General features: G+C 33.3%; 1 protein-coding gene and 1 long non-coding RNA gene across 3 annotated transcripts; one reads left to right on the top strand and one right to left on the bottom strand.

Moving 5' to 3' along the window:
* Positions 1-117: 117 nt before the first annotated feature.
* LOC100369343 (integrator complex subunit 11-like) lies at positions 118-19,396 on the top strand. Of its 2 annotated transcripts, none has more exons than XM_006821811.3 (22): positions 118-372; positions 1,248-1,259; positions 2,289-2,374; positions 3,178-3,251; positions 3,380-3,491; positions 4,513-4,572; positions 4,895-4,951; positions 5,383-5,481; positions 6,088-6,122; positions 7,029-7,109; positions 7,325-7,447; positions 7,770-7,824; positions 8,407-8,502; positions 9,807-10,019; positions 10,282-10,319; positions 11,061-11,185; positions 12,171-12,281; positions 13,385-13,458; positions 15,283-15,413; positions 16,004-16,073; positions 16,450-16,503; positions 18,687-19,396. In XM_006821811.3, the coding sequence occupies exons 1-22, from the start codon at positions 345-347 to the stop codon at positions 18,753-18,755; spliced, it is 1,803 nt and encodes a 600-aa protein (XP_006821874.1). In that variant the 5' UTR covers positions 118-344; the 3' UTR covers positions 18,756-19,396. The 2 variants fall into 2 exon arrangements, with proteins under 2 accessions (XP_006821874.1, XP_085363267.1); XM_085507141.1 differs by having other exon boundaries at positions 10,267-10,319.
* LOC146735109 (uncharacterized) lies at positions 14,080-15,074 on the bottom strand. The gene is made up of 2 exons (XR_014931408.1): positions 14,742-15,074; positions 14,080-14,253 (listed from the first exon to the last, which is right to left on the bottom strand). It is a non-coding gene; the product is annotated as an uncharacterized LOC146735109 (long non-coding RNA).
* Positions 19,397-25,124: the final 5,728 nt, after the last annotated feature.

The following is a 25,124-nucleotide window of genomic DNA, read 5'->3' as shown; positions in this document are numbered from 1 at the left end:
TTTGGTCGTCATGTGATTTGCGTTATTTAACGAGAAGATTTCACGCATTATACATAATTTCTCTCTTCGCCCCCCCCCTCTGAGTATTTTGCGTAGTAGTGTGGTCCTATAACCTATGACCTTTTAATCATGGCGGCCTTCATGAACAACCCATGTTTTTAGTTCTATAATACGATTGTGCTTGCGCTATTATGAATAATACTACGATGCTCTTGTACTGTCCGAAACTTTTATCGCGTGTGTGAAACATTTTGCTTACCACACCGCATTTAGTTTCATTATAATATCGGAAAAAATTGAAAGACAGTTTTCGAGCGTTTGTGATCACTGTCGACGCCGACACTATGCCTGAAATAAAGGTGGTGCCCTTAGGTAAGTGTGGTGTAAGACCACAGTCAGTGACATTGTGGCTAGTCGTAAACCAATCTGTATGGTTTTTATATATATGACCAATAAGTTGTACAAATTATTAAATTATAGTAATCGGTGAAATCATATAAAAATTATATCATGCTTTGTACAAAGTTGTTCATGGTCTTTTTTTTTTTTTTAGCTCAATGCACAGTCTAATGTACATCGCTGTAAACTACTAGTATTCATAATCTAACTATTTATAAACTTCAGTGACAGTTACACATGGTACAAGTACTGTCAGGGTCACAAACTCATTCGATAAACGTATGTTAGCTACAGTTGAAGTCTACTCATAGATGCAAATACCCAGAATTTGTTCATTTTCCAATAAATGGTACTCCTGGGCAATATAAGGATATTGACTTAACAAAAGTTAGGGGTCACCAGCCAAATTTTCGAGAAAAGGATGGTTGTATTTTTGTCAATATTAAAGCACTTTTACCATAGGTGCATATGGCAGAGATATCATGCTATATTTCAAATTGTATGCTGAAAAATCATATATTGTGAATGATGGGGTACTTTTTGTTGTTCTGAAAAAGCTGGGCTTTAAAAAGTGTCAAAAAATACAATTTTGTTTCTATGGAATTGTTCTAAAATAATGATTTTTGAAAAATATTATTTTGCATGGGGCAATAGCTCCATGATTTTACATAATAAACCAATGAACATTGTCTTGTGATTTCATTTATGACCAACTTTTTCAATATTATGAGTAGGCTTCTACCTTAATGACAGTAAAGGGGGAAAAAGGAAAACTGGAGCATCAGGAACATGCACATAGATTCTTCAAACTATATCACATTTCAACAATTCTTTTTCTTTCATTTCAGGTGCTGGACAAGGTGAGTGGACCTCTCTGAATTTCCTTATCAATTATTGTGCTGTTTTTTCAAAGAAATTACTGAAAGAAGGGATGATTCAGTAAAAATAAAATCCAGTCGGTAAAACAAGGTTAAAGTCAAGAAAAACAGCACAAACTCAACTTTGAGGCAACCCTGAACAACCTAACTGATACAGTGACCCCTCGCTAAGTCACGCCTCAGTAAGTTGTGATTTCGGCTGAGTCATGGGTAGTTGTGTTTTGCTGACAGTTTTAAGGTAAAAGAACTATAATGTTTCATGGAATCATGTATTTAATAGGCCGTTAAAAGGCTGGTGAAGACAATTTATCACCAACTGCCTGTCAATTACTGAGATACAAAGGGTGATGGCGGCTTGACTCAAGGTTGACGAGGATGTCAAGTTGCGATTTTACGTACTTCTCTGCCAGTCCCCCTTTGACATAGCTCTATATAACTCGCTACAATGAGTTGAATCCATCACTCTGATCTCTAGTTCTCAACTGAGCAGCATGTCTAAGAAAGAGCTATCCAGTCATACGTAAAAAACTCACAGCGATTGACTGTGTCAAAAAATATGAAACCAAGTCAAGTGTTGCACGTGATCTAGCAGGTGGTGAGTCCAATATTTGTGGTTGGGTAAAGAATGAAGAAAAGCTGAGAAAATTTGTTTTGAATTTGGACTGAACAGAAAATAATTGTGATGTTTTTAGAAAACGTACTATATATAAACCCATGTATGTACATGTATATGTGTTTTTTTCTCTATTTTCAATGCATGATTCCCCTATTCACGGTCAAGGTTTTTGCTTGGATCTTGACAACTAGCTCAAAGTAATGTTTCCTGAGAATTTTGACTTTTGTTTTCACTGGTGATGGTTGCTAGGTGGTGAAAAATTCCCCGATGTCTGCCCCTGAGAATAGCTTTCTTGGAAATAAAAAAATGTCTTCTGCTTAGAATATTTCCTACGCCATGTGATGTTGATGATCATTTTGCCATGTCGTATACTATTTTCACAAATTATAACTTAGATGTTGGTAGAAGCTGTGTTTTGGTTTCCATTGGTGGCAAGAATATCATGTTTGACTGTGGAATGCATATGGGATACAACGATGAGGTAGGTGTGTCTATTCTACAGAATACTTAAATGTATTGTAATAGATGCAACAGTAACTCTTCAGCTATTGAATACAGGGTCTGATCTTAGTGATATAATCTCTACCGGTATCCCTTCGAAAGCTAAAGTCATTGTTTGTCACTTTTTCGTATTTGCTCTGATAGAAATGCATATAAACCAAAAATTGTGTGCGCTTTATACTGAATCAATTAAATCTGACTTATATTGACCATAGAAACACACCTGAATTTACATATTTATCATATTCCCTTCTAATACAGCATATTATGTTGATCAAGAACTTTGGGTAAGAGAAAATTGATCCACAGTAGCTCTTCTTTCTGATGACTTCATTAAGCATGTGATTAATTATTCATGAAGCGTATGATTCTAACAAACAATTGAGTAAACAAAAACTTAAATAATGACAGACGTCATATTTAAAACAGTTGTAGCTTTGAAATTATTCTTCAAGAAAAGCTTTGTTCATCGCAATAAACTTTCTTGTAAAAATGACTAAAAAGTCACGCAGTTGGGGTTGACGATGCACGTTGTTCTCGTTTGATCTATTTCATGCGTTTTACCGTGTTCGATGATTTCGCCTTTTCCGTTTTTAGCAAAATCTTGTGATTATGTTAACAATAACACACCGCCAGCTGGAAGCTTGCACAGACAGCTGATATGGCACCATCAGGCTATGTATAATATTATAATACAGAAATATTATGCAAAATGTTGGCGTTCAAAAAGTTACAATTTAATACTTCATCACATGAGACTCAAATCATTATTTGTATTCACAGCGTAGATTTCCAGACTTTTCTTACATTACCAGAGCTGGTACCTTAACAGAGCACTTGGACTGTGTCATCATAAGGTGAGAATTAGCTCAATGTTTCAATATAAATTTAACTCAAGCTAGGTACAATTATGCTGTGTATATCAGCATATATAATATCTGTAATAACCTTCTAATGTGTGATTTATATTTTAATTTTATTGTAGCCATTTTCACTTAGATCATTGTGGATCTTTACCGCATATGTCTGAGATGATTGGATTTGATGGACCCATCTATATGACAATTCCTACAAAAGCTATATGTCCTATTCTATTGGTAAGTGTGTAATGTGTTTAATTTTGTTTATCAGGAAGTGAACTAATATTTATGTATTGGAAATGTTCATTGGTAATTTTTGTTTATGCCAGTCAAATCTACAGTGGAATTCACCCGTTGTACATCAACTTTTGTCATTGTTCACACATTTTAAATTCAGATGATTTGTTCAAATTTTTTTTTCAAAATTTGATCAAGACTTGTAATCAATTACAAATTATGTCTATTTGGACCAAAATTATCAAAAATATAATATAGAAAAATACATAAAAATAGTTAAAGTGTTATAAAAAATGTTGGCACTCAAAGGGTGAAGGTCACTTCTATGTTGGGCATAAATGTTGGCACTCAAAGGTTAACACTTCTATGCTGGGCATAAATGTTGGCACTCAAAGGTTAACACTTCCATGCTGGGCATAAATGTTGGCACTCAAAGGTTAACACTTCTATGCTGGGCATAAATGTTGGCACTCAAAGGTTAACACTTCTATGCTGGGCATAAATGTTGGCATTTGGAAAAAAATTATCATAGAAATGGAAAAAAAAATTCTATTTCTATTCAAAATTTGTACAAATGCATTCGTGGAGAAAATGTGACAATTGTTGCACTAAATATTTCAAATGTCTTGCACACAAGTTTGAATACCGGTACCTAGAAATAATCAACTCATTTTGAGTCAAAATGGTAGCCCTAAAACAAAAATTTGTAGTCTGTGTAAAAAAATACACGTTGTCTAAAAGTCTAAATGGCGAAGAAGGTGACATGTTACTATTAGAGGGTAGAAAGACAATAGACAAGTTTTGAGTTATAAGCCTCATCAGTCCATGCAAGAATGATATGTAGATTTCTAACTTGCACAATATATTCGCTGGGTTCCCGGCGTTCTTATGAGCTATTGAATACTTATCACCCCCCCCTATGCAGAGAGAATTGGAACGTTTTTACACCAGTGTGCAAATTTTCTATAGCAACAACAGAACTCAAAACATGTCAATTCATTGTTAAATAATTATTTTTCAGGAGGATTACCGAAAGATAACTGTTGAAAAAAAAGGCGAGACCAATTTTTTCACTTCTCAGGTGAGCTTAACACTTGAATAAGAATGTTATTTCTTTTGCTATTCAGACGGCCGTATTTTAGTCAAGATGTACGAGATGTAAGCAGCAGGGACAATATTTTCTGTTTTGAAAATAACAAAAGTATAGAATTCAATTCCAGATGCGCTATGACAATTTCATTAAAAAAACCCCACACAATATGAAAAGTTGAAGAATAACCTTCAAACGTCCATCTGTTAATTTATCAGAAATAGCTATTGGTGCTGTTGGGATTATGGAGGTGTATTGTGTTCCATGTGGTTGATTTCAATTTAAATAAAATTTGAAACATGACATTTTGCAGATGATTAAAGATTGTATGAAGAAAGTAGTGGCCGTGAACTTGCATCAGACAGTACAGGTGAGTTTAAAATATTGTTTTTTTGTTGTATGTGATTTCATTCAGTGATAATAATGACTAAATAAGTAATATTATCATGCCAGGCTTCTACAATGATGCTGTAATATAACTCATCCTCTCCGTGATTCTCCATGGAACTTGTAAACACAGTTTAGGATGGTCATAGCTGATGCGCTTTTGGAACAGTGATTTTCAGAAACTTTGCTAAATTAATATTCTGTTATTGGGCTGTTGTAAATTCTGAATAAAAAACTTACCCGAACTGGTTTATGAATTGTATTTAGGCATTTTGCTTACTTTAAAATGACCACCAAAATAGTGTTCAACATTATAGATAATCATAAAGTTAATGCTTCCACTGAAACAAATTTGGGTGGCCCCAGTTTTTTACTTTTCATTAATTTGATGGAACATGCACTCACCTTATCCAGGTTGATGATGAATTGGAAATCAAAGCATACTATGCTGGCCACGTGTTAGGTGCCGCTATGTTTCATGTGAAGGTTGGATCACAATCAGTTGTCTACACAGTAAGTGAAATCAGAATTACTTTAAATCATTTTGTTAAGACCATAAAAACTACATGTACTGAAAAATACTTTGTTTTGAGCTGTAATTAATTTCTGCTTAAAAAACTTTTTTGGGTGTTTTCTGTGTAATTTCTTTCGCTGATTTTTGACGAGTTAAATATGAAATATAGGAAAAAAGGTATATTCACTAGATTTTATTTTCACTGAATCATCCCTTCAGTGAAGACTATTGTATTGTGCTTTATTATTAATGTATGCACTTGCATAATTGCATGCGTGTTTCTGTTTTCAAAATGAATATTTTATTTATTGAGTACAACATGTGTGTACATCAAACATGATTATGGATTTATATGCTTTTCTATTGGTGATATATTGCATATGTCTGTCTGTCTGTCTGTTTGTTAGGGTATAACAGATATATGAATTTTAGATTCAATGTATGGTTGAAAGCAACATTCAGATTGTCTACTTCAAAGTTTTTTGATCAGTAAATCCGTATCAACTCATTGAATATCTTGAATTTGTTGTTGTCATGGCGTGTAAGTAAGAACGGAGACTTTAAACATTTAATTAAACAAGAAAACATATCTTTTCTTCTTTTAGGGAGATTATAACATGACTGCAGACAGACATCTTGGGTGAGTACTTTTGTTTATGACGTATTTGTCTGATACATGCCGATCCAAAACCTCCTACCCCATAGGCAATGTTCCAGAAGCTGAGCGATGTTTTGGTTACGAAAAACAGTCAATTTATTAGTCACAGAAAAATCAAATTTTCAAAATCAAAATTTCTCTTCTGATTTAGAAGTAATTTTTAGAACATATCAGTCTAAAATTAGAATCAATGAACTTATGACAATCATAATGAACTCAAAAATATTTACAAATTACCCTTTGAATAATTACCTTTTGAATTACCCCTTTGTAACTTGAAAATGAGGGTTTGTCAGGAATCAGCCATTTATTCAAGAATGATTAGACTAAAATTGGTTATAAGCATGTAAAATTGTAAACAGCGTTATCGCCATGAAAAGTTTCAAATACTTCTTCAATGTTTAGTTTATCTCACGTAAATTTAAATTTCCCATTTCTTTTTTAGCAAAATTGTGCCTTTTTTTCACTGAAATCAAAGCTGAATATCATACTGCAACTTCTGTGTTGTGTTCATCATTCTGATTGGTTAACAACTGGCTTGCCGTATCAGGTCAAATGACCTTTAGGTTGTCCTCATGAAATCGGTTGTTTGGAAATTTCTTTGTGTTGGTATTACAGTGGATTTCATAAATGAAGCAATGTTTTTTATATGAAATATATATATATTTCAAATGATGCTTGAAAACAACCTGACCAATCACAATAATGGATCCATGGCAGTAAATCGTTCAATGATTGAAATAAACCTGCAAAGACTTGTGGGTAATATGACAGCCTCTTTAGCCATTGAAAGCACAATGGTCTTCCAGGACAAATATTTTATGAATTTCTATTAAAAACATTCATGCTTTCCTGAAATTCACTGTATTTTTTCCCCGTCATTTTCAGATCTGCCTGGATTGATAAATGTAGGCCTGATTTATTAATCTCAGAGTCTACATATGCAACTACAATCAGGGATTCAAAAAGGTAATAAATAACGTCTTTCAAAATTAATCTGCTTTTTCCCTGCCTTTTGATCAGCATTCAAGTAAAAGTTCAGAATTCTGATAATCAACATTGATTGATTTTTGAAGAATTATAGAAAAAATTATGTTGATTTATTTTGAGTCAAAATGCACAAATTTAAAGTCCATGTATACATGTATTATGTTGTATAAATGTCTTTCATTGTTTGGATCTAGATGCCGTGAGAGGGATTTTCTACAAAAAGTACATGACTGCGTTGAGAAAGGTGGTAAAGTCCTCATCCCTGTATTTGCACTCGGAAGAGCACAGGAACTATGTATCTTATTGGAAACATTTTGGTGAGTGGTTTATCATTGGTTATTACGGGTGAGGGGGACATTTCATTATGATACCTAGTTAGGTACAATCAAATGAGATCCTCTACAAAGTACAAAAAGATTCCTGCCCAGTTTGTCACAACAAAATTAAAGTCTTTAATGTTTTTATGTGAACTGTTTTCTCTATAACTAAACAAAAATTTAGTTTAAGAAAATATATGCATTGGTTATGATTGAAAAATAAAACAATCTTTACCCCAGATATGATTTAAAGTTTTCGAAATGATTTTAAAGCACCAGATGTGTATCTAAAACTGGCTATAAAAAAAACTTTCATTTTCAGGGATCGAATGAACTTAAAAGCTCCAATATACTTTTCTACTGGACTTACTGAAAAGGTGAGTAAAAACATTTCTTGAATGTTTTCCAATAAGTTCAGAAAATATGCCAATACCTCAACAGTTATAAATAAGTCTGTAAATATTCTAGTTTTTAGTTGATTTCCAATGTGTTTGTCTGAATCAAACAATTTTATGCATTTTCACAAAGTGATAAAAATGTAACTCAAATCAACACTATTAAAGCCTTAGCCTCTTTGCAGCATGTGGTCATTATCAAAAGTGGACTTTTACAGTATTTTATACTATAGGAGTATAAAAAAATATGAATTTGAACATCGGAGTCAACTTTTGTCAAATAATTTTTTTTCCATATTTTTTTTATAAATTGGATCAAGAATTGTAACCAATAGAAAATAATTTACATTTTGTCCAAAATAAAAAAAAATGTATAGAAATTTGCATAAAATGTTTCTAATAGCAAAGATTGCTATCAATTCTTTTCGAGTATTAATTAACATTATACTCATTGCTTTCAAATACTTGTTTGTGTTTTGCCAGAGCCTGTGTTGTAATCGCAGCAGAAATACTGTGAGATGCGTACAAATGCAACATTAATTTGTTTTCAATCGTTTTTACTAGGCTAATCATTACTATAAATTATTCATAACATGGACTAACCAGAAAATCAGGAAGACGTTTGTGCAAAGAAACATGTTTGAATTCAGACACATTAAGGTAGGTACTTGAACTCGAATACAGATTCCATATTACACTAAAAAAATTTTTATTTTTTTTTATTTTTATGTTTTATTGGCAACATCATGAAGGAAGTGTACATTACTTATTCAAGTACAACTATTCATTAATGACTTCAATAATGTCTATCCATTTCTGACAATGTGTATCAAGTTTATCTCTTTCTGTAGCAATTTCATATTATAAATGATAATTAGACTTCACTAGGAGTTTGAAAAAGGAAAAATGGAGTTTGGACTTTCTCATCTTTGCAGCATAAATGTGTCTCTTGGCTATTAACATAAGTTGGTTGTAAATTATAGAATATGAACTATTTCCAAATATGATCACATCAAGAGTGGGTTTCTGTACCAACATCATTGTTTTTTTAAAACATGTATGCTGGATTATTAACTATAGATACACTGGTGTAAATTTACGTAAGCACATGTGCTAGTAATAGACATCTTAGAAGATTTCAGGTCAAGGACAATATTGTGTTTCAAATTGAATTTTATAATATGTACATACTCCACTTGTGTATCATTGTTTGAGTGACTACTTACCACTAAGTTTAAGGTCTCTTACTACTAATTAGATTTCCATAGGTGACAATGTTAAGTGTCAATGGGCGAATTTCTCCATAAAAATTACAGAGATCAAAATATTGTTTTGATTTCCTGAAACTACATGTACATAATGAATATCTGGCCGAAAAAAAAATGTCCACTAGCTCAAACTCCTCCAAAATGGATGTAAACAAAACACACCAATTTTTTAGGGCATTCTATGTTAAATATTTTTTGAAAAGCAGTTCGTTTTGAAGTGTCTGGTCCTCAGTTGCCCAGATCCACACATCAATAGTATTTGTCAAAATACAAAGTCTTAATTAATAGCTGATGTAATTGAAGCATTCCTTCACACAGCATGTTTCAGTTAAAGCCCTAAGAAAAAAAGACCATTGACTAACAACAACCCTATAATTTGAGTGTGTTAGGGTCTGATAGGCTGACTGGTATTGTGAAATCATAATATACATGCCCCCCCCTAAAGTTCCCACATTCTGGTACTTTCTGTTTCCATATAACAGTAATAATTTCCAATATTATGTAAAATGTTGTTGTGCTTTTGAACTTCAGTGACAATTAATATTTTAGAAATTTATGTTTATGGTGAATTTGTACCTCTGAAAGTACTAGGATGTTTGACCTTTTGGGGGTAATGCATAGGTTATAATAGATAGAGATCTGGGCCTTTATAAATGATTGTCAAAAAACTTGATTGACTGATTGTTTTTTGTCTAGCCGTTTGACCGTTCATACACCGATAATCCTGGTCCTATGGTAGTGTTTGCCACTCCTGGTATGTTACATGGTGGATTGTCATTACATGTATTCAAGAAATGGGCATCAAATGAAAAAAACATGGTCATCATGCCTGGTTACTGTGTTGCCGGTACTGTTGGGCATAAAATATTGAATGGACAAAGAAAAATTGAACTTGAAAACAGGCAAACGGTAGGCATTTGTAATACAACAGTATTTCTATGTTTTATACAGGTCAATGAAACGATATCTGTGTATTGTGATAATTTACTATGTTCCATTCACTGTGCCCTACACATTACCATTTGATAATGGTCAAATTTGATAATGTAAGGATATCTCAATGCAATATTTTGGTTGTTTTGGATTTGTTCTGAATTAATATTAATGGTTATATAATTATATATTATAATCTTATAATAATAATAATTATATATAGGAATTCATTTTTCAGATCGATGTAAAGCTATCAGTTCAGTACATGTCATTCAGGTCAGTTTAATAAGTTTAACTTTTGTCTCCTTTTCACAAAATAGATTTATCTACCATCTGTGCATATTAATTAGGTAATTTGCATATCATTAATACTTTAAATGCCAAAGTTTACTTTTGTCACCTTTCTCAAAATAGTTTTATTTACCATCTGTGCATATTAATTAGGTAATTTGCATATCATTATAACTTTGAATGTGAAATTTTACTTTAATTTGTCATTTTTCACAAAATAGTTTATCTACAGTTCATGCATATTAATTAGGTAATATTCATATCATTAACCCTTTGAATGCCAATGCTTATATAAATAAAATAAATCTGCCTCATTTTTTCCATTGTTTTTTACAACTTTAGATCAGGATTGTACCTTGTGAGAATTTTTTCCCATTTGGTTCAAAATTAACAAACCAAATTATCCAAAAATACATAAAATTGTAGAAAATATTTTTGTTGAAAAACTTTATTGCCTAACATTGGAGCATTCTGCTCGTACTTGGTGGAAATATGATTAATTGGTATTTTTTTGAACTTTTGATAAAAACTAAACATTTCACACAAATTTTGTTTTACTAAATTGCTTGTTCAAATTGAACAATTTCTTGAATAATTAATCAATTACGTTATGCTTAATGACATAATTTCTGGCCAATGCATAAGTCCAATTTCTGATGATCTGATCATTAAATAAAGACACAAGTTTGGTGATAATATATTCTTTATATGCTTTTAAATTGACAGCGCTCATGCAGATGCTAAAGGTATCATGCAATTAATTAAGCAATGTGAACCGAAAAATGTCATGTTAGTACATGGTGAAGCAAAGAAAATGGACTTCCTGAAACAGAAAATTGTACAACAGTTTGGTGAGTTTGTAATTCTGTCAGTTTCAAGGCTCCCCGATGATTATTACTACATCAGACCTCTAGAGGGCAGTGTGAATGCTTTTGAAATGTGCAATGAGACAGAAAGGATTTAATTGTACATAAAATATTGCATCTCTTGTTATTTACACCCAAATAAAAAAATAAAATATATAAAAAAATATATCCATGTTTTTGATGTATTATGATTCCTGAAACATTGTTTTATTACCTTGAATTTCAAAAAAAGGGAAGAAATGTTCCCATATATTAACTTCTTAATCAGCATGAAGTATGGTTATATCTGTTTAGTTAAAAAATTTGTTTTCTCACATGAGCTTGTTTGGCAGTAAGTCATCTATTCAGAATCTATCAACAATTTTCAAGGCTCGTCATAAAACTGTATTGATTAACTTAAATTTATTCAAAAAAAAAACATGGTTATTCCAGCTTCGCTCATGAAATTCAGTCTTGCAGATGATATGTGCCTGTGATATATATATATTTATTCAGTACCATTGGCCACAGGCCATAATGTACACACTTAAATGCAACAAAAATAAATAAATAGATCGTTTGACAAGAATAACCGCTGCTACTACTTGTCTGAATACAAACTTATACTTCACATATGAATACCAAATTATATTTATATTTCAGTTAAATTTCCTTCTAACAAACTATGACGTTTTTGTAAAGAGTCGAATACGTATTTTGCAAGATTTTGTATTGTATGTGTATTTTCAGATTGCAGTAGCAAAATAAATTTCCATTCAAGCGATGGGCAATAGTAAAACTTGTGTATAAAACGAGTTCTAATTTCCTCAAATTTAGGACATTATAATAGAAAATGAACACGTTTTCAATGTGATTACAACCAAAAGAACACAATCTTTGGTCAAGTGGTATTCCCAATGCCCTACCCTTTTCAATCATGAGCAGATATCCTAAAACAAGTGAGAGATCTGTGATATTCATCTCTTTGTAGGTGTACAGTGTTTTATGCCTCCAAATGGAGAAAGTGTTGTCATAGAAACACATTCAAATATCCCTGCAGATATTTCTGTGAATCTACTAAAGAGGAATGCCGCTTTAGCTGGTAAGTTTATTCACTCGTGAATCCTTATCAGTGATACAAGTCAACCACTGTAAACTAGTGGTTGATTGGTATCACTGATAAACTTTCATTGAGTCAAATAAGTTTGGGTTAATAGTAATTCATAACATCCTAGTAAGTTCATTAGCATTGAGTTTTAACACCACTGGAATAATGGTCTTTGCTTAATCACCAGTGCAGATGATCACAAGTTTTAAATCATATGACATTTTAATCTTTTCACCACCAGTTATCTCTTTTTCATCACAAATTCACAAAATAGTCCCCTTTTAAGCTAAATATAGCCAAATTTTTTGAGTAAAAACTGAAAATTGATTCAAGTTTTGTCTGTTGGCACCAAAATTAGGGTTCATTTCCAGAAATATAGGAAAAAGGTCAGAAAAATTGTTAATGAAACAGTTCAGTATCAAAATCCTCATAAATTTTATTCAGAAACGATCATTAAAACTATTAAAACTACATGTGTGTATGTTTCCTCCCATATTAAAGCACGGTGGTCGTCACGCAGCGCGTGTTCGATTTTCATGTAAATAAACAATGTATTTTACATGCGATGTGTACGACGACTGTCGTCCTTTAAGATTAGCATTGTTACCCCAAATGTTGATAGAGAGACAGAGGTATGCAACTGCCACTGGTGCTATACAATGATTGTTACACAAGACAAATGCCTATTTCCAGATACTGGAAGTGAGCAAGCCTGTGAAAGAAGTGGTTGGGATTGGCGTCAGATTGTTTTTTGTTTTTCCAGAATCCGTGTAAACGCATGGATTGGTGTGCTCTACAGTTTTTCCTTCTCAAATAAAATTGAATCTCTATCATTAATGTTTTCCACAAACATGTTGTGATTATTCAGAATAACTACCAAAACATGTACATGTATGTTTACTTTGATTTCCAATGAATCTTCATCTCATATTAATTACACATGGTCTACAAGTCATTTGGCGTCTTAATGTCTCTTTGGTTGTACATGTTGTTATCAATAGATTGTGAGCATTTCACGAAAACTGATGGCATGGTCCTCAAAGAATAATACAAAACCTGATACCAGTACATCTCACCACATCTTTGTATTGTTTCAGGTTTCAGCAGTACTCTTTCCACGGATCCCAAGAAGCTATGTACCATGCATGGGGCACTAGTTATGCACGATAATGTAGGTGTTCTTTGATTACATTAAATATATCATGTTCGACTTGTGATCTTCACCATGTTTTTAGCTTGTTCGATAATTTATGTCTATGTTATTATTTTTTCATTGATGCAGTTTCTTGCATGTGTGTTGTTAATGCTGATAGACCAACAATATGCATCTGTTTTAGGTACACATGAATTTACATCATTTGGTTTGGGGGTCTGATAATGGACGATTGATGGCCATTGTGTGTAAAAAAAACATGTCTGTGCTCAATCTCTCTGACTTATCATTGTCAAACAAGCTTTCGAACCATCATTATGTAAACCAATCTGATTAAAATCTGATGTAGTGTACGGGCTTTAATTATTTTGGCTATAAACTTGTTTTAATTTTATTTTTTTTACTTTTGTTATTAATGCCCTTTTATTTAATTATTTTACTTTGATTTTGATTTTTTTAATTCCGCCCTACCTACATCTGATCCGACGCCTATGTAAGTCCCGTTCAAATCTCGCGTAAGTAACAGCCAATCACAGTCCCCCTTTTATACAGGCTGTCGGTTGCTTACTTTTCAGTGTATACGGGCAATTCTTCTGTACATTTATATTTTGCCCACTTGAATAAACCATTAATAGAAAATTGCTAGTATATTTTTATTTGCAAAAGAAATTCCACAGCATTTTACAATTTTTGTCATTTCATTGAATATTTTTTTCACTTCCAACAAATGTGTACACTTCCAGATACATCTTCGCCAGCCAAGGTTCGTTCATTCAGTCATCGCTTCAATTTTACATCACTGAGCATAATTATCTAGAATGGAAGCAAAAAAAAAGTAAATCGTAATGATTAGAACACTGTAAACAGCTATAGTAAACAATGCAAACTGATTTTAAATTGTATAGCGGTCACCGGCCCACGGCATCGACGCAGAAAATTGGAGCAAAACAATATTTCCTGATCAATTGCGATGTGTTCCAAATAAAAAATATATTATTCCAGTCCAAATCAGCTCATTTACTTTAATAAAGTGTTATTGTATAATGTACAAAATGTTGATACAATTTGATGAATATTTACGGCTTCAATATCGTAGACGATTTTGGCCCGATCGTCAACAAAACATCACCCGTCTCCAGGGCAGGCGACTGGAAAAAGACACTGGTGTTCGGTCGAACCGGTGGAAACAAAATCGTCACTCCCAGAATAACTATGCAAAATAACGATCTAAAATCGAACCATTCGAGCCACAATATTAACATAAAAATGACTTTCGTTGCATTTGACAATGATAAACTTACCGAAAAGCCGTGTTTTTCTCGGTCGGTATAATCCGCCATTTTATTTGAGTGTGTTTGCCATCAGACTCTGCCCGGTGACGCCATCATGTGCGCTATAGAAGGAGGTCTGTGATTCGTTGACTAAAATCGTCGATAGTGGGTCTCGTTGAAATCTCGTTACATAGGCATCGGTTCAGATGTAGGTAGGGCGGAATTAAAAAAAATCACAAAATCAAAATCAAAGTAAAATAATAAAATAAAAGGGCATTAATAACAAAAGTAATAAAAAATAAAATTAAAATAAGTTTATAGCCAAAATAATTAAAGCCCGTACACTACATCAGATTTTAATCAGATTGTATGTAAACTTTCAGCTCCCTGTTATTAAATAGTTCAAAATCTGTTGGTTTTAATGAAAAATAATTATTGTTGAATTTAAAGAAAAAAAAAAAAAATGTTATGTGCCTAGAATGGATGAAAAAGAATCTGGCTCGAGAAAGCGTTGATGATATATTGTACAATCCATACATAATCAGTGACTTAAAGATTAACACTCTTACAGCGTATAACAATAGTAGAAGCAAGCCAAGCATTGAAAGAGTGCAGCGCATCTGAACATGAAATACGATTTACCTCAACTGTATCGCTACCACCAGCATGTAGTATGGATGTACTGTACAAGACACTGAAACAGTAAGTAACCTTCAAAGTTTATCAACTCAGGTATGCTGTGTACCAGTGTCTTTAAAGAGAGGGAGTCGTCACCTGCACATGCAACAGATCCTCTCTCATGGTTGTTCATTTCGTGATGATATCTTTAATTCTCTAATTTTCATGAATATTTTTGTCATTTTTGGTAAAAAGTGATATTTTCGACTTCTTGTTAAAAACTGCAGGTCTAATTGCTTTGATATTATATATACATGTAATACATAGTTACTACAGGTAGACCTCTCTCAGATTTGTTCATTTCGTGATGATTTTGTTCTTCAATTATCTAATTTTAATGAATATTTTTGATGAAAAGTTATATTTACAAATTTTTGTTGAAAACAGCAAGTCTGATTGCTTTAATACTATACATATTGTTCATTTTCTGATGATATCTTCAGTTCTTTAATTGAAATGTGCATTGATAACAGCGGAGCTATCTCAGCCGATAGGCTGCTAGTTTCCACTTGCAATAGTAATTGTAAGATTCATGGCATTGATAGAATCTTTGCTATTAGATAGATTACAGTTTCACATAATCTGACTACATGTACATTACATTACATTGTTAGGCGTTTCTCTGGTCACAATGTACAACACGCATCAGATGGATCCTTACAGGTTGATTCTGTACTAGTTAAGGTAAGACATTAATTTACGTCATTGACATCAAATAGGACTAAGCAATCACTTGCAATTGAGGGTACTGTAGAATACTTTATTTTCGCTTGGAGTAAATTTTCGTTATTTTCGCTGAAGGAATGATTCAGGGAAAATAAAATCCAGCGAATATACTGTTGTTCCTATATTTTACATTCAACTCATCAAAATACAGTAAAAATACATTCCATACAAAACACCCAAAAAGTCTATTCAGCAAAAATTAATTCCAGCTAACAGTAGTTCCTGTTCAGTCAAAAGTTTTAATTACAACAGACAGAACACCAGGGAGAGGGGGATTGTGCTGTTAAATAAAACCTTGGAAAATAATTTTGATTTCTGTGATTATAACACACAGATTTCAGGTGAGTCAGATGAAGGTACAGATATGCTGGTTTCCTGGCCATATCAGGTGAGATACGCATGTTCCCTGGCTAAATTAAATGCTGCATTTCAACAGTGTTTAGGGTATTAGAAAAAGATGTAGATATGGTCGAGCATTGACAAGTTCTGTGAAAAGTTCATGCACATGAGTGTCATTTATAATGGAGCTTTGTAAAAAGCATGTAAATCTGCTAAATCTGTGACATCCAAATTTCTGTTTTAATTTGTTTTAAAGCACTTTTTGTCATGCCACATGGCTGTGGTTATATTTATGTTGTGAATAATAATTTTTTTGAAATCGTTTTTGATATAATGTTCTGTGCTAATAAGATTTCCATGCCACGTCTTCTTTGAATCTTTTTTTGAATGCCACAAATTAATGAATAATCAGTTTTTTTTAAATGAACGGGGTACACGAATTAATAACAGTTTTTGCGGTAAGAATTATTTTTGACTCCCGTGTGCGAAGCACAAAAGGGAGTCTTTGCAGTTACCATGTCTGTATGTCTGTATGTCTGTATGTATGTATGTATGTATGTATGTCACTTTTTTTGTTCCACCGTTATCTCAAGAACCACTAATCAAATTTTCGTGAAACTTGGTACATAGATGCTCTGGGATGATGCGCAGAGTTGATTAGGTTTTGGTAAAAATCTATGAATATTAATTACCTAATTTTCATGATAATTAGCTGATTTTTAGCTGTTCCAAGACTGTTCCACTGATATCTGAAGAACCACTCATTGGATTTTGATGAAACTTGGCACATGGATGCTCTGAACTAGTGCGCAGATTTGATTAGTTTTGGGTAAAAATCTATGAATATTAATTACCTAATTTGAATGATAATTAACTGATTTCAAGCTCTTCCACGACTGTTCCACTGATATTTGAAGAACCACTCATTGGATTTTGATGAAACTTGGCACATGGATGCTCTGAACCAATACGCAGATTTGATTAGTTTTGGGTAAAAATCTATGAATATTAATTACATAATTTGCATGATAATTAACTGATTTTAAGCTCTTCCACGACTGTTTCACTGATTTTTGAAGAACCACTCATGGGATTTCAATGAAACTTGGCACATGGATGCTCTGAACTAATGCGCAGATTTGATTAATTTTGGGTAAAAATCTGTTAATATTATTAATTACCTAATTTACATAATGATTAATCAATTTTCGGCTTTTCCACTGATATCTCAAGTACTAATCATAACATGTCAATAAACTTGGGACATAGATGTCATATGACACTGCACAGACCTGATAGTTTTTAGGGTAATATCAGTACATATTAATTACCTAATTTGCATAATTAATTAATTTTCAGCTTTTGATATTTCAAGTAGTAATGATCATGTTTCAATGAAACTTGGTACATAGTTATTTGAGGACTGTGCAGAGACCTAATTAGTTTTTGGGTGAATATTTGTGCATATTAATCACCTTATTAGCATAATTAGTTAATTTTCAGCTTTTCACCTGATATCTCAAGTACTAATCATCACATTTCATTGAGACTTGTTACATAGATATTCTAGGACTGCAGAGACCTGATTAATTTTGGGATAAATAATTGTGCCTATTAATTACCTAATTTGCATAATTAGTTAATTTTTTGCTGTTCTATAGCTGTTGCACTGATGTCTAAAAGCCACTCATTGGATTTCAATGAAACTTTTAAAGAGTACCCATCACATTTCAATGAACCTAGGACTATACACCATATTAGTTTTTGGTAAATATTTATGCTTCTTAATCACCTAATTAATATAATTAATTAATACTGATATCTCAAGTATTGATCATCACATTTGAATAAAACTTGGTACATAAGTGCTCTAGGACAATAGACAGCCTGATTAATTTTGGGTTAAAATCTGTTCATATTAATTCTCTAATTAGCATAATAATTAATATTATTTTGGTTCTAATCACATTTCAATGAAACTTGTTACATTGTGCAGACCTTATTAGTTTTACACTTAAATCTGTTCATATTAGTTACCTAATTTGCATAATTAGTTTTCTGCGTTTCCATCAACATCTCAAGTTCAAGTAATTTTGAATTAATTTTGAATGTGTCTCCAATACTCTCAGCACACGGGAGTTCTTTTTAAGCTTTCTTTGATTATTCTGATGTCCTCAACTAGTAGATCTGGTTATACACATTTGTAACAATCTTTGTTCTGCTCATTTATAGGATGAAGAGCTTGGAAGTTCACTACTCACAATGTTGCAAAATAGATTCGCCAAGGAGAAAAGAGAATAAATTATTTTATATTATTATTATTAAGCTGATGTGTACATAATGTGCATTAATCATGTTCAGATTGTATCTTGTGGAAAAGATAATACTAGTATTTAGATAATATTTTTGTTGCTCAAAACAAAATGTTTAAAATGTCCTTAAGTCAGAATCACTATAATTATCTCTTGGTTTTGTATATCTTTTATAAACAGTATATTTTCTTTGATGCTGTGATTTGCGTTAATCTTTCTGCTGCAGAAGATGTGGTGAATTTAGTAGCTGTGCTGGCAGTGGTACTTGCTGAGACTCTAGCATCTTCACCAAATCAACAAACATATGTGTGAACGAGTCGAGGAATATGTCAACATGTTGTCCATGGCTAACTTGAAGCACTTTTATTCAGCTGCACAAACATTCTGTTTTTCAGATCGTTTATACTGTGTTAGCATTAATATTCATTATATGTATTTTTGAGCATTCCTACTGGGTTGAAAATCCAGATTTTTCATTAAAATAGTGTTTCTTACTCACAGCAAAATTAAAACACACTGAATAATTAATAATGTAGTTACTGTTTCGAAAACAAATTGGGAGTCAAACGGTGCGCTTACGGCGAATGTAAGAGTGATTCTCGCTTTCAGAATAAAAATTATTCGAATGTTGTTTTTTTTTGCGATTCCCTGAAGGAAAAACGCAGTCTGAAAAGTGCGATTGATGGATCAGTGCCTGTTATCGGGAAGAAAATTTTGGTTGACACAATCATCCAGGACACGTACGCTTGTTCCCTGCACTTTGTGGGAGGAAAGGGTCCTATGGAGTCGCATCCAGACCCAATACCAGCGACTGTGAGAGGTGTTGAATGCCATATATTCGAGTCGAGGACATCACTGCGTGGCAATCAAAAGAAGCGCCGGAAACAATGAAACCTGTTGATATGGTTTAATTTTCTCTTGCAAGTTGTACTGATTGGAACTTCACCGTGCTTGTTTCCATGCCATCAACAATGTTTTAATTTTATGATGTGTATTTCATTGCGATCCCGAATAACATTATGGTTTAGCATGGGATTGACCATTTGTTGTTATTTAAAACTCCCAAGTGTACATCTTAAATTGTCTTATCGTTAGTATCCAGATGAAAACCATGATTTAAATGCGAATAGCAATATTGCCACAAAGTTAGGGAATAGCCCTCCTGACAAAGAGCTAGGCCTGAATGTTGGCAAGTGAATTCTATTACTAAGTGCAGAATTAAATTATAATATTTAATACTTGTACAATTTAATACTCATACTACCGGGTTTTAAAAATAGTTTTATTTAACTTCCCGTCTATGTGGAAAAGTTATGAATTTTCAAACTATGTATTTTTAAAGCATGCTTGTTGTGTACAATAAGCAATATTGACAGTTTCCTGTCATTTGTATGGATGCGTGTGCGTATCGTGCATTGTCGACAAATTCCTGTTATCCATATGAACTAATGTGTGAAATCATGCAATATTGGCCGTTTCCCGTTATTTGTTTAGGAAACTCAAAGGCTGCTCAAGCTACTAATGGTGAAAGTAGTAGTAATGTGAAATATGTGTATTTGGCATGCATGCCAGTACACTGACAGATGTTACATTGGAACAAGCCCGTCGCCAAACAACCTGAAATCTTAGCACGATATGTAGGCCCCGAGCTTCTTCCAGTCATAGTCGGACCGATAACACATTTAAAACATCGGACAAGCCGAATTCTGGAACATTCCTGAAATTACTAGAGTAGCCCGGTAATTTCAAAGGATGAAATTGCAACCAAGTTTACTAAGTCTTGAAGCGACGTCATTTTATAGGATCATGGCGTAAAAATCAGGGTCTTCCTCGAGCTCCAAATCGTGCACAGCTTTAGCGATTGCAAGAACAATATTCTTTTTATAGCTGGACGATGAAACGCCGAATTTACGCAAGAAGTCTTTGAGCTGTGGCACGGTCATTCTGTCGAAGTCAACCATGGTCGAAAACGTGAAAAAAGATGCAAGAAATCAGTCGGAAATTTAACGCACGACATTAGGCACACGCACGATTTAGCGCTATTTTGATTCAAAGCTTGACCTGTATCACATGACTAGCAACCGGTTGCTAGGCAAATTTAACGGTCTCGCGAGATCTCGACCGAAGCGGAAAATAGCCTATTAAAGAATCACATAGGCCAGGGTCATGTGTAGATTGCAGTGCAAAGTATATAACCAGTATATATTTGATTATTCATACTCCATTCATAGCAACAATTAAAGAACCACATAGGCCAGGATCATGTGTAGATTGCAGTGCAAAATAATTAGCAGTATACATTTGATTATTCATACTCCTTTCACAATAACAATGCATCACATAGGCCAGGGTCATGTGTAGATAGCTGTGGAAAAATACATTATAGGCATAATTTTACTCCATTCCCAGTGACAATTATAGCACCACATAGGCCAGGGTCATGTGCAAACTTGTACATTAACAATTGTCATCATACTGCATTTACAGTGACATAGGCCAGGGGCATGTGTGGATAGCAGTTGCAAAGTACATTAAAGAGTATACCGATAATTCCATTCACAGTGACAAGTCAAATATCAAATAGGCTAGGGTTATGTGGGGATAGATGACATTTCCTTCTTCATGCAGTATAGCAGTGGCAGTGGCTTTTGTGTAGTTGGAGAGAGTTTTGTCAGTCTACACGTTGCCATGTAGAATTTAGCAGCATTTTGTTTTTGCTACTTTCATTCAGTTTTATTGTTATTTAGTTTGAATAACATCGTTATTTGATTATTGCAGTAATCATACTTGTAGTTATACAACTCCACTACATGCATGGTGAGGGATGAAACCTGCCACCTTATCTCAGGTGCATTCAAGCATGTGACGAGTGCAGATTTCCAGAGGTTTTTAGTCCCGGTATTTTTCGGGTTTTTATTTTTGTTTTCTGCACGGCTTATGCGCCGTTTACAGGGATGTCAGTTTTACTATAGTTACTAGTTTTCAATTTTCTTCATTCAATCATGTTTATGTAGTTATTCCACAGATTTGATAATAAATCCTGAGATCCGTGTGCTTGTTGCAACGTGATTACACTTTGATTACTAGTGTGTGCATGGTTTTATGGTGCGCCAGTTTGGTAGAGTGTAAACCGATGCAAAATACATTAACAATTGCTATCCTACTGCATTCACAGCGACAAAGCAGCACTTGTACGTAGGCCAGGGTCATGTGTAGATAGCAGCAGAAAAGTACATTACGTGCACATATTTGAATATGCTTAGTCCATCCACAGCAACAATTAAAACATCATATAGGCCAGGGTCGTGTGTGGACAGCAATGAAAATTACATTAACATGCGCATATGCGTACTCCATTTCATAGTATTAATTAATGTACCGATATAGACCACGGTGATGATAGCTGCGAAGAAGTAAATTACAAGCATTATTTATTATTCATACTCAATTCAAAGCGACAATTAAAGCATCACATACACCACGGTGATAATAATATTTTCTTCTTTTATAGCACATTACATTACAATTCGTAAAGTGCTTCAATGTACATATTCTACAAATTAAAGATAAAATCCTGCAACTAAAATATCGGCGTTGTAATTATTTTTGTTTTATATATGGCATAAAGCAGAAAAATTGTGCATGAACTATAAAATTGTACTAGTCCATTAAATTGAATCTAAAATGTTTTTAAAAACAAATTCTGTGTTGGAATATGCATTATGTTTGGAGTTTTAGGTGAGATTTGATGAAAAGAAAGTAGGTTCGTCATCAAAACTTCTGCTAGTGCTTTCCATGCCCTTGGAGCAGCTACCACCTAATTTTCATAGTACTCCTGTATAAAGAGACGCAACTAAATTAATTATAGACGAAAAATTAATGGAGTCAGTCAGAAAAGTCGGATGGCGCTTCGCCAGGCAAGATCTTATGTGTGATAATTAATCACAATACGTTGATAAATTGGTAACCAATGAGGTGGTTCATTGCTTATACTCGACCAGTACAATCGCAATACACACTCAAATATACAGTGCGACCTAACCCCAATCGGATTCACGCTTCTGATTTGAAAATTGGAAGGAAATGCTATGTTCGGTTTGAAATTTTGACAATTAAGCCACCTTTGAATATATTGTCTATCGATAATAATTAATTACCCGTGCCAAGTCGTAATTCACTCGTCGTGACTAGGAAGATTCTTTTCATTTCCATAATGTTCAATTTCACGCCTTTATATGTGTGGTCCTCTTAAAGCCGTTGTGTATTCAGAAGCCCATCGTTGCCAGAATGTCAGTTGTAATTTGGAGACGTGATTATATCGGCGACATAAGGGTAAGCAGATACTATTTTTACCACAAACTAGTTGCGATGGGACGAAAGGGGTTAATTAAATTCAAGTATACATAGACTTTTAAACAACAGCTATTAAGTCTCGCCGCAGTAGACAGCTCCTGCCAGGCTCCGGTAAAACCGTGTTTCCATCAACTTGTAAATCGATTATGTAGTACCAAAGTAAATGCATTTGACTATGAACATCATGTCATCAGTTATATGTTGTATTTATAACAATAAATAACCTAAAATTTCCTTGATAAAACCGACACGCGTTACGCTTGAAAAATCAACTGCTATCAACAAACGTCACGTGATGAGGATGCACAAAAACTGGTGCGTCAGTCTAATCATGGAGGTAAAAAGAGAAGGGGTCACAACCAAAACAATCCTCCTAAACTTCTTTTGTTTTAGTCAAGTTTAATCCCGTAATTCCCTTTGTTATATCGTCCTTTCACGCCAGGAACGTCGCCGACAGCCATTTACTCTCAAGCGTTGAAGCGTATAGCACACACTCCTTTTTCTTGTTTTACGGTAATAATAATAAATAATTCTTTGTGTTGTGTAAAAATAATTGGCAAGTTCTTTAATTATGCCAGTATCTTTGCTTGAGAGTATATATGTGAACTGTATATTTTTTTATTTTTTGGATGAAAGTAGTGTCATAATTTGTTGAATGAAGTTTTCCCTGTGTGTGTTATATTTTGGGCAATTCAATAGAAAATGTTCTTCATCTTCAATTGAATTTTTGTCACAGTTATTGCATATTCTTTTGTCTATAGGTTTCTTAGGAAATGAATATCTGCCTTCCTCCGATTGCTTAGTTATGGCTACTAAATTTTGTCATCATGTTGCTCTTAAGAGTGTCCAGTTCATTCAAATATGGTTCAAAGATGTATTCTGTTTTAAATTTAGAGTATGTTCTCAGTTTGCTATTTCCTTTTGAATCATTTCTTTCCAGAAACTGGCATATTTATTTTCAAGGGAAGTTTTTAAAATTTGAATAATTTGATTTTTTTGTTTCATAGTGAGTGTTTTTTCTTTTATGAAGTTTAGTGAATTGTCTTTCAATATTGCATTTAGCCATTTGTATTGTATAGTCTTGTGTTGTGTTTGTTCTAGGTATGCCTGTTTTGTAAGATTATAATCTGGGAGTTCCTTTATATGCAACCAGTAATTAATAGCTTGAACTTTTGCACTGAGCAGTAGTGGATAATGACCCACCTCTGCTCTTGATGCTAAGTTACAGGATTTTTTTTATTTACTTTGAATTGTTTGAATGTTATCATTTCCCAAACTGAATTGGTAGTTTTTTCTCAATGTTCATGAATCGAAGATAACAACTTGAGTTTTTGAAAGGTTCACACTCAATTTCCCCTTATTGCAATAATAATGATGTCTGTAGACCAGCCAGCCTAGGTAGTGAAAGTGATGGCTAAAATAGAGTTAACAGTGTTATTATTTAGGAGTGGTGATTCAGTATTGGCATTATCCAAACTATCTTTTAATTCATTTATAAAAATGTTGAAAAGAGTTGGGTTAATTACACATCCCTGTTTTACTTCTCTATTAATAGTGAATTATTTGGTTATACAAATATTTATAGTAATGCAAGCTGTATTTTTGCAATATTGTAGTGTTTCGAAATCTTGCTAGTACTGTTTTTAGTCCAGAAGAAAGATCGTTTAATGATCTTTGCAATGGACCGCACCGCGTTGTACCAGAGAATGAATTTTGAGGTTCGAAATGAACGTTTTTGAAGTTTATACCCCGTATATGTCCATGGTTACTAAAAGAATATATGTCCTACTTCCTATGGCAGTGTGTCACTATAATCATCTCTTGGTTTTGTATGTCTTTTGTAAACAGTATATTTGCTTTGATGCTGTGATTTGCGTTAACCTCTCTGCTGCAGAAGATGTGGTGAATTTAGTAGCTGTACTGGCAGTGGTACTTGCTGAAATTTCTAGTGTGAAATCAAACGCGGAAGGTGATTCACAATGAAATATATGGCCACTCGATATTC

This window comes from Saccoglossus kowalevskii, chromosome 13, assembly GCF_978046115.1.
Source record: "Saccoglossus kowalevskii chromosome 13, keSacKowa6.1, whole genome shotgun sequence".
Lineage (NCBI taxonomy): Eukaryota > Metazoa > Hemichordata > Enteropneusta > Harrimaniidae > Saccoglossus > Saccoglossus kowalevskii.
The sequence above is the reverse complement of the archived record's forward strand: the minus strand, read 5'-3'. Positions and strand labels throughout refer to the sequence as shown.